This window comes from Tupaia chinensis, unplaced genomic scaffold, assembly GCF_000334495.1.
Source record: "Tupaia chinensis unplaced genomic scaffold, TupChi_1.0 Scaffold000226_1, whole genome shotgun sequence".
NCBI classification, from domain to species: Eukaryota; Metazoa; Chordata; class Mammalia; order Scandentia; family Tupaiidae; genus Tupaia; species Tupaia belangeri.
This window is the reverse complement of record NW_006159701.1, coordinates 5,723,813-5,733,119: the sequence shown is the minus strand read 5'-3', so window position 1 is coordinate 5,733,119 and position 9,307 is coordinate 5,723,813. Positions and strand designations below refer to the sequence as shown.

The 9,307-nt window shown below is 45.8% G+C and overlaps 2 protein-coding genes across 2 annotated transcripts in view; one reads left to right on the top strand and one right to left on the bottom strand.

Annotated features, from left to right (window-relative positions):
• The window catches only part of CUNH5orf52 (chromosome unknown C5orf52 homolog), a 10,094-nt gene extending 1,412 nt beyond the window's left edge, over nucleotides 1-8,682 (bottom strand). Inside the window, exons 1-2 of the mRNA XM_006147936.3 lie at nucleotides 8,245-8,682; nucleotides 2,736-2,844 (exon numbers count right to left, since the gene is read on the bottom strand). Coding sequence (XP_006147998.1) covers nucleotides 2,736-2,844; nucleotides 8,245-8,492 — 357 coding nt within the window. The 5' untranslated portion in view covers nucleotides 8,493-8,682. The remainder of the gene's footprint in view (nucleotides 1-2,735; nucleotides 2,845-8,244) is intronic.
• Nucleotides 8,682-9,307, top strand: part of DUSP18 (dual specificity phosphatase 18) — a 6,318-nt gene continuing 5,692 nt past the window's right edge. Inside the window, exon 1 of the mRNA XM_006147937.3 lies at nucleotides 8,682-9,004. The gene's annotated coding sequence lies outside the window, so the exon portion shown is untranslated. The remainder of the gene's footprint in view (nucleotides 9,005-9,307) is intronic.

Below are 9,307 nucleotides of genomic sequence, written 5' to 3'. Positions count from 1 at the left end.
CAGCAGGACCAGCTACGTCGCCCAGGCTGGCCTCAATCTAGTGATTGCAAGCAGCTGGACTACAGGTTTACTCCACCGCGCCACATCCTATGCTTTACTCATTCACTTCTTTATTCAGTGAGCTAGCTATAGGAGGGGATACAGCTTGAACATCCCTAATCCAGAATCCAAAGTCCAAAATCCAAAACTTTTTGAACACCTACATGATGCCACAGGTGGAAAATTCCACACCTGACTTAACATGACAGGTCATATCAAAACACTGCAATACAAATACAAAAATACTGGAATTTTTCACTTGTGATCATCAAAAACTGTCCCTAGACATTGCCAGTGTCCCCTGAGGGTAAAACTGCTACTTAAGAACCACACTATGGACTAGCCAGGAGGTGTGGTGTGGTGGTTAAGGTGCTGGATCCCACATGGCCGACTATGGTTCCAGTCCTGGACTCAGTGGCTTCAAAAACATACACGTATGTGTGCATGCCCAAAATCCTGAGAAAATGGAGACGAAACTGTGGCATGGCCATCCCTCCAGGGGGTGATTTTTTCACTTTCCCTTCCTCTATCTGTTTCTCTCTGGTAAACATATACACCCTATAGCAAAACAAAAACAAAACAAAAAACTATAGCCATAGGTGAAGGGACATCAGCCATTATCCACTGTTACCATGCTCAGGGGAGTCCCAAGACACTAGAGTTCCCTGAAATCAGTGGGTAGCCAAAGCTGCCTTTTTCCTCTAATGTGATTACTTTGTGTGGGGATATAAAACATACTACACTGTTACAAGGCCCTCAATCCACTGAGTTCCTACAAGGCAGGTTTGGACCCAGTCACTGAGTCTACAAACATGGAGAAAACAGGCTCTGGCCTTGACAGGAATGTCCTACACAATAGGCAGTCGGCCCTTGGTTTGTAACTCCATGGTGACTTGCTGCATGACCTTAGTGAAGATGCTTCATTTCTTGGTTTCCTGAACTACTAAATGAAGATAAAAATATATAATGGAATATCAAGAACCTAACACGTCTAAGGGCTCGATATAGGCTTAAAAAGAAACTTCTGGGACCAGCAGGTGGCATGGTGGTTAAGGTGCTAAATCCCACATGGCCAACTGCAAGGTCTGAGTCCTAGACCTGGTGGCTTGAAAATCATGCTGAGCACACACGTGTGTGTATGCCCAAAATCCTGAGAGAAGATTGGAGAAGGGGTTGTGGTGTGGCCATCCCATGAGGGTTGATTTCTCACTTTCCCTCTCTCCGCCTCTCTCCAGTGAATGTATCCTATAGCTCTATAGCAAAAAAATTAAAATTTCTGGAGGACTGGTAATCCTCTGGTACATAGAGAGCCAATTCAGGAGTTTCCAGTACAATATTTCAGAGTTCCTCACCCCACTTGTAAGAGGTATATTTCCCACTCACTTTTTTTTCCCTAGCCCCCCCTTTTTAGAATTATTTATTAAATTTAATTAATTAATTAATTAATTTTAAAATTTGCTATGGGGTATGCTCACCAGAGAGATAGAAGGAAAGTGAGAAAGCAAGCTGCCAGGTCCAGGACTGTAACTGTGGTCAGCCATGTGGCAGTCCAGCACCTTAACCACCAAACCATCTGCCAGCCTACCAGTGTGTTTTTCAAGCTAGCAGGTCCAGAATTTGAACTATGCATCAACCATGTGAGGTTCGGCCACCCTGACCACCACACCACAGGGTGGCCTGACCTCAGGCTTTTGAGTAAGCACATCAAATTTTACTTGTCCATAAGCAAAAAGTGAGAGGAGAAACACAGTTCTCATTTAGAAAATGTGAACAGTCCTCAAAAGGGGGAACTGACTACAATGTGTTGATGCCGATTTAAGCTCTAGGAACTCAAGACTTTGTATAGGAGATATCAAGAATCCAGGACCAGCAGTTAGCATAATGGCTATGTCACCGGACTCCCATGTAGTCAACCACGATTCAAGTCCTGGACCTGGTGGCTTAAACTCACACCAGGTGTGTGTGCGTGCGTGCCCAAGATCCCGAGAGGAAAATGAGGAGAAGGGATTATGGCGTGGCCATCGCCCCTGGGGGATGATTTCTTCTTGCTTTCTGTCTCTCTGTCTCTCTCTGTCTGTCTGGCGAACGCATGTGCCTATAGCAAAAAAAAAAAAGAAAGAAAGAAAGAAAAAGAAAGAATCCATTCACGAGGGCCACCAGGTGATGCAGTGGTTAAGGCACTGAACTCCCAGATGGTCAACTGTGGTTAAAATCTTGTTCCTGGCAACTTGAAAATCACACTGGACATGTGTACGTGCGTGCCCAAAATCCCAGGAGGAGAATGGAGAAGAGATTGCGGTATTGCGGTATTGATTTCTCACTTTCCCTCTCTCTGTCTCTGTCTCTCTCTGGCAGGCACACACGCCCTATGGCAAAAACCTTAAAAGAAGAAAAACATTTATTCATGAATTCTCTAAATAGAGAAAGAATGTGCTTTGAGAAAAAAAGTGCTACAAAATCTAAGTGACATGGCTCTCTCAGCCCAGGAACGGATATGGCACCTCAGGAAACTCAGTAACCCTGGAGCATCAATTGCTACGTAAGTAAAATAGGGTCTGTCTTAAAGCACCTTTATGGGCTCTACTCCTCACCTCAATAATCTATGGTCTCTACCCACCCCCAGGGCATGAGAGGAGTGGAATGAATATGGGTCAAGCCATTGACACCTCTAAGGCAAAAGTATTGGGCTACTTTACCTCCATCTCATAGATTCGTTGTGCGCTGAGGTTGTCACGGATAATCACTCGAGATAGATGACTCTTGGGTAAAAATTTTTTCACTGCTGCTTCACTGGAATTCATTATGCTGTAGGGGCAAGGGGAAGTTGGTACAAGTTAAAAATGGCTGAGGCTTCCTCAGGTTTCTTAGAACAAACAGTTCAATCATAATTTTCAGTAGGTGTTCTTGGATGTTGAGAGGAACAGCCATCCTGAAAAGGATGTACAAGAGCCCAGAGAAGTTCAAGAGAAGTGTCAGCAGGGACTCAGAACTGTCCTCAGAAAGTCACCTTAATGAGGGAACCAGCAGTTAGCGTAATGGCTATGTCACTGGACTCCCACGTAGTCGACCGCGGTTCGCGTCTCGGACCCGGTGGCTTAAATCTCACGCCGGGCGCGTGTGCGTGCGTGCCCAAGATCCCGAGAGGAGAATGGAGGAGAAGGGATTGCGGCGTGACCATCCCCCCTGGGGGGTGATTTCTCGCTTTCTGTCTCTATGTCTCTCTCTGTCTGTCTGGCGAGCGCACTCGCCAAATCATTAAAAAAAAAAAAAAAAAAAAAAAAGAAAGTCACCTTAATGAGAATATGCAGGATAAAGGCCAGCAGGTGGCGTGTCGTGGTTGGGGCGCTTGACTCCCACATGGCCAACAGTGGTTCTAGTCCTGGACCTGGCAGCTTGCTTTCTCAATTTCCCTCTCTCTTTCTCTCTCTCTCACTCTGTCCCTCTCTGGTCAAATTAAAAAACAAACAAATAAATAAAAAGTTAAATAAAATAATTATTTTTTAAAAAGGGAAATTCAGGATAAGATGGGAAGACAGAGTCTTTTTCTTTTTTTAAGATTTATTTATTAATTTATTTATGTTCATTTGACCAGAGAGAGAGAGAGGGAAAGTGAGAAAGCAAGTCACTAGGTCCAGGACTCAAACCTTGGTCGGCTACATGGGAGTGTCCAGTGCCTTAACCACCTCACCACCAGCTGGTTCCAAGGGAAGACAGAATTTTAAATGAGGAGTAAACATTGTAGGGCAGGGCTCAGAGGGATTCCTTTGAGGGGAGATTGAACTAAGGGGCACTTGCTCCATAAAGATCAGGTCTAAGGGGGACCTTTTTCCCTGTTTCAGAACAGGGAAAAAGAAAATGAAGTGTTTGGACAAAGGTTAGGCTGAATAATAGGGGCTTTTTTTTTTTTTTTTTTTTTTAAGATTTTGCCATAGGACATGTGTGCTCACTAGAGAGAGACAGACAAGAGAAAGAGAAAGGAAAAGTGAGAAAACAAGCCACCAGGGGGAATGGCCATGCCACAATCCCTTCTCCACCATTCTCTTAGGATTTTTGGGCACGTACTACACGTTTTTCAAGCTGCCAGGTCTGGGACTTGAACTGCAGTGTAGGCCATGTGGGATTCAGTGTAGGCCATGTGGGATGCAGTACCTTAACCACCATACCACCTGCTGGCCCAATAGAGGAATTCTAAGGGGACAGGGTTTGAGAAAAATTGTACATTTGGAAACTGTGAGTTGGATAGGGGTTTGAAGAGACTCTCCAGGCTGAGAGGTAGAAAATGGGATGGGGTGGGATAGGACAAGGCAGCATAGAGCCAGGTGCTCCAGGTGAGAAACAGAGATAAAAATTGGTCAAAATGGTATTTTTAGGCACTGATTTTTCACTTTTTGATAATCTGGTTATACCATGAAGTGGTTTTACAAATATATATCTTTTTTTTTAATAAATTCATTTATTTTAATTTGACCAGAGAGACACACACACAGAGTGAGGGAAGATGAGAAAACAAGCCACCATGTTCGTGACGCGAACCATGGTCAGCCATGTGGGAACGTGCAGCGCTTTGACTACCATGCCACCTGCTGGTCCCCATATATATATATATACATACATATGTATATATAACATATATACATATGTTATATATATTATATATGTGTGTGTATATATCATATATATATTTAAGGATTATTTATTTAATTTTATTTATTTATTCATTTATTTAAATTTGACCAGAGAAAGACAGAGAGAGTGAGAGTGAAAGTAAGAAAGCAAGCTACCAGGTCCAAGACTCAAACCATAGTTTGCCATGTAGAAGTATGCAGCACCTTAGCCACCATGCCACCTGCTGGTCCCCACAAATATATATCTTTTAATAGTTTTGCCCATTTAAAAGTAATTGCTCAGGCTGGCCCATATAAGCAATTAAGCACTGTGCAAAGGGAGCTGGAACCCATAGGAACAACCACAGTTCCAATTCTGGCCCCAGTGGCTTAAAAAATACACTGGGTGCATGTGTGTCTGTGTCTAAATTCTTGACAGGAAAGAGGAATGGAAGAAAAAGTATTTTGACATGATCGCTCCCAACTGGAGGATACTATTTTTCTGGCAAGCACACATGCCCTCTGACAATATAAATAAACATAAAAATAACAAATCTACATTTTTTAAAAATTGAAAACTAGATTACAAAAAATAGGGAAGCTATTGAACAAGTTAATACGATAATGTAATTACATATAAAATAGATATTCATGGTATATAGATGGCAGAAAAAGCAGGTTAACAAACAATTAACTTTTTGTGTTTTGTTTTTCCAAGTATTGTTACGACATATATGAGGGAACTTTGTAGAAAAGTTGATAGAAATGAAATAAAAAGAGTTTATTTTGGTGCAACCAATTTTGAAATACATACATAATTTTTTCATAATACATATTTTCAACAACTTTTTGAAGACCTCTCTTTTTTTAAGAATTATTTATTTATTTATTTATTTAAGGGAGAGAGGGAAAGTGAGAAAGCAAGCCACCAGGTCCAGGACTCAGGTTTGCCATGTGAGAATCTAGCACCTTAACCACCACACCACCTGCTGGCCCTCTGAAGACTTCTCTTATACAGATGGATCTGGAACAATAGACACCAAAATAACAAAATTAATTGCCTCTGGTCACTCATTTTATTTGTCTGTCTTGTCTGATTTTCTTATAAGAATACAAAACAGACCATTTTAAAAGACAAAATCTTGTAAAGCGTTAGAAAATTTTTTCCTAATTCATTTTTAGCCTGTTTGGAACTAAACTTTTCAAAGTTTTTTTTACTTAAAAACTATTAATGGGGCCAGGTGGTGAGGTGGTTAAGGCAGCTGGATCCCACATGGTCAACTTTGCAGTTTGAATCCAGGACCCAGAAACTTGAAAACCACGCTGGGTGCATTTGAGTGCATGCCCAAAACCCGGAGGGGAGAGGGAGACGGGACTGCACCCTGGCCATCCGCCCAGGGGAGGCTGATTTCTCACTTTCTCTCCAGCTAGTGCACATGCCTTATAGTAAATACATATATTGATATAGATATATAGAATAAACATCTCAATCTCCCATTTACGTTTTCCTGACACCTATGCATGGCAACATAACACAGGCATGAGGTGATGAAAAAAGCTGGTTTAGAGGTCAAGATGCCAGGACTACCCTGTCTCCTAGCGGTTAAAGGAGTCTACAAGGCCAGTTGTGACTGGAATCTGAGGCCCTGGTTTGAGCATGCCCTACAGGAAGGCTAAATGGAAGAGGTAACAACAGTGCCATGCCACATTAGGGGGTGCTTTTTCCCTCTCTCTCTTTCTGGTGAGTCCATATGTCCTCTGGCAGTTAAAAGAGAGTTAAGGGCCAACAGATAAAGTGGTGATTAAGGTGCTCGATTCTCATATAGTTGACCATGGTTCAAGTCTCAGACTAGGCAGCTTGAAAATCACACTGAGCACATGTGTGTACATGCCCAAAATCTCCAGAGGAGAAAGGATTGCAGTGTAGCCGTCTATACCCCTCCAGCTGGTGATTTCTGACTTTCTCTGGTATCTCTTGCTCTCTCTGGCAAGTGAATGCACCTTACAGCAAAAGCCTAAAAAGAGAGAGAGATCCAAACTCAAAGGTCCCTAAAATACTGTTTGTAAAAAAATATATATATATGGGGGGCCAGCAGGTGGGGCATGGTGATTAAGGTACTGGACTCCCACATGGGCAACCACAGTTCAAGTCCCAGACCTGGGGGCTTACTTTCGCTCTCTCTGTCCCTCTCAGGTCAAAGTAAAATAAATAAATAAAGTCAAATAAGATAATTCTTAACAACAACAACAAAAAAAAGACATTGGGGCCAGCAGGACTCCCACATGACCGACTGCAGTTTGGTCTTGGTGGCTTGAAAATCACAAGTGGCATGTGTGCTTGCATGTCCAAGATCCTAGGAGGAGAATGGAAATGAGATTGTGGAGTGGCAATCTCCCCTGGTGGGTAATTTCTCACTTTCTCTCCCTTTCTCCAGGGAGCTCACACATCCTAAGGCAAAACCTCTTAAAAAATTATCTAAAATATTTAAAGAGGACCCAGAAGATAGTATAATGGTTATGTCACTGGACTCCCATGTAGTCAGTCGCAGTTGAAATCCTGGTTCCAGTGGCTTAAAACAGGCCGGGTGCCTGTGGATGTGTGCTCAAAATACTGAGGAGACTAGAGGAGAAGGGATTGAGGTGTGGCTATCCCTCCTGAGAGGGGTGATTTCTCCTTTCTGTTTGTCTCTCTCCCAGAAATGCATGTACCCTATAGCAAAAATCTTACAAAAAAACTTTACACACACACACACACACACACACATATTGGCAGGTGGCATGATGGTTAAGCGTGTTGGACTCTCACATGGCCAACCACTGTCACTGTTCAAGTACAGGACCTGTAAGCTTGCTTTCTTTCTTTCCTTCTCTCTCCTTGTCTCTTTCTGACCAAACTAAAGATAATATATATATATACACACACACACACATATAAGTTTAAAGATATATAAACCACTCCTCACATACTCAAAAGGTGCACCAAATTTACTGCTATTGGAAGGGGGGAGGTCAAAAAGGCAATGACTGAAAATAATTCCTTTTCAAGGAGTAAGTAGTGGTCAATCTGAACAAACTTGCAGCCAGGGAGGTTGTGGAATGGAAGAACTGGGGGTTGTGAAGACTGGGGCCAGGCACAGGGAACTGGGGTCTTTTCCAGAGCCAAAGGGAAGGCAGAGCCTGAGGAGAGGGATGTCGGATGGGTTGGAGCTTGAGAGGACCTGTGCCACAGCAAGCTCAAGAAGGTTCGAGGCTAAACCCAAAGGGCGGTGGGGCACGCGAAGTCAAGCCTGAGGGACTGAACTTTATAGGACTGGAAGGCGGGGGCCAATTCAGAGGAAATGCGGGTAGCTGACGGGAATCCAGCATCTCCTGGGAGTCCTGGCCGAGGCCTCTTGGGGGCTGAAGAGCTGGAGTGGGAAGAAGCTGGGGCCTCGCTCTCTGAGAAATCCATAGAGGATTGCCTCGGGGTCTAAGAAAGGCCGGGTTCCGAAGAACCCAGGGCTGTGGGAAAGAGACCGGGGCCTAGAGGCGCATAGCTGAGAGTTCGGGCTCCCCCTGGGACCCCAGGGACTGACGAACGCTCGGGGGGCCCGGGCCGAACCTGAAGAACACCGGCGACTGCGTGCTCCGCGGCCGCAGGAAGCAGATCTGCGGCTGGACCCCGAGACCCCTATCGCGCCGGAAGAACAATGAGCCCCGGGAGGCGCGGGAACCGGTGCTCGCCTGGACTGCGGGCCCATAATCCGTGGAGGAGCGCAGGTCCCATGTGACCGAGGGCCTCGTCGGCTGTGTGGACCCGTATTCCACGCTTGAGAACGACTCCGAAACGGGAGCCAGGCTGGGAACCATGACCTGAGGACGCGCGCGGACGCGGAGTGAGTCCCGCGGGTGAGGCAGTGAGCTGAGGCGCCGCGTTGCCGGGAGACGCACGAAGGGCGGGGCCGAGGGCGGAGCGTGAGCTCGAAGCTGCGGACGCACTAGGATTGTCCCTCGGCGGCCGCCGTGGTGCGACTCCGTAAGTTGCCATGGAGACGAGCTAGGCCGCTAGAGCGGCCTGCAGTGGGCTGAGAGGATCTTGCTGCTGCTGGAGACCTGCGTTGGCCTTGGCATGACTGTGGGGCAGTGGGCCGGTGAGCCCGGGAGGGGCTGTTCCTGGGAGCGGAGCCGAGGCCGGGATTTCTCCCGAGACACTGCACGGCCGATTTTTTCCGAAAAGAGACCGTAGCTATGGAAACCAGAACGCTGGGCTGGCGGGGACTGTGGCCCAGCGACCGTGATGGGTCTTCGTTGTCCCGGAGTCCCTCGCCGGAGGCTTCGCAGTGTGACTTCCTGGACGAACTCGTGTGCCCTCCGAGAGAGAGGTAAGAGCCTCTGGGTCTTGACGCTGAGCAGCCGAAGACGCCTAATCCAATGCTGACTTCCCAGGATACCTACCTGGTCCACCCTGGAAGTGGCACCTCGCTGCTGTCGACCCGGGGACCTTGTTCCACGTTTATAATCCCGTATTTAACGAAAGCTTCGCGGTGTTTGCCCACTTTCCCCACACATAATATAATGGGCCAGAAAAACCAGTTTTCAGACCTCACTTTGTGACTGTCAAGGTTCGGAGTAAGACTCAGGAGGCCCGGGTCATCTCTAGAGAAAAAGGAAAGTTTATTGAGGGA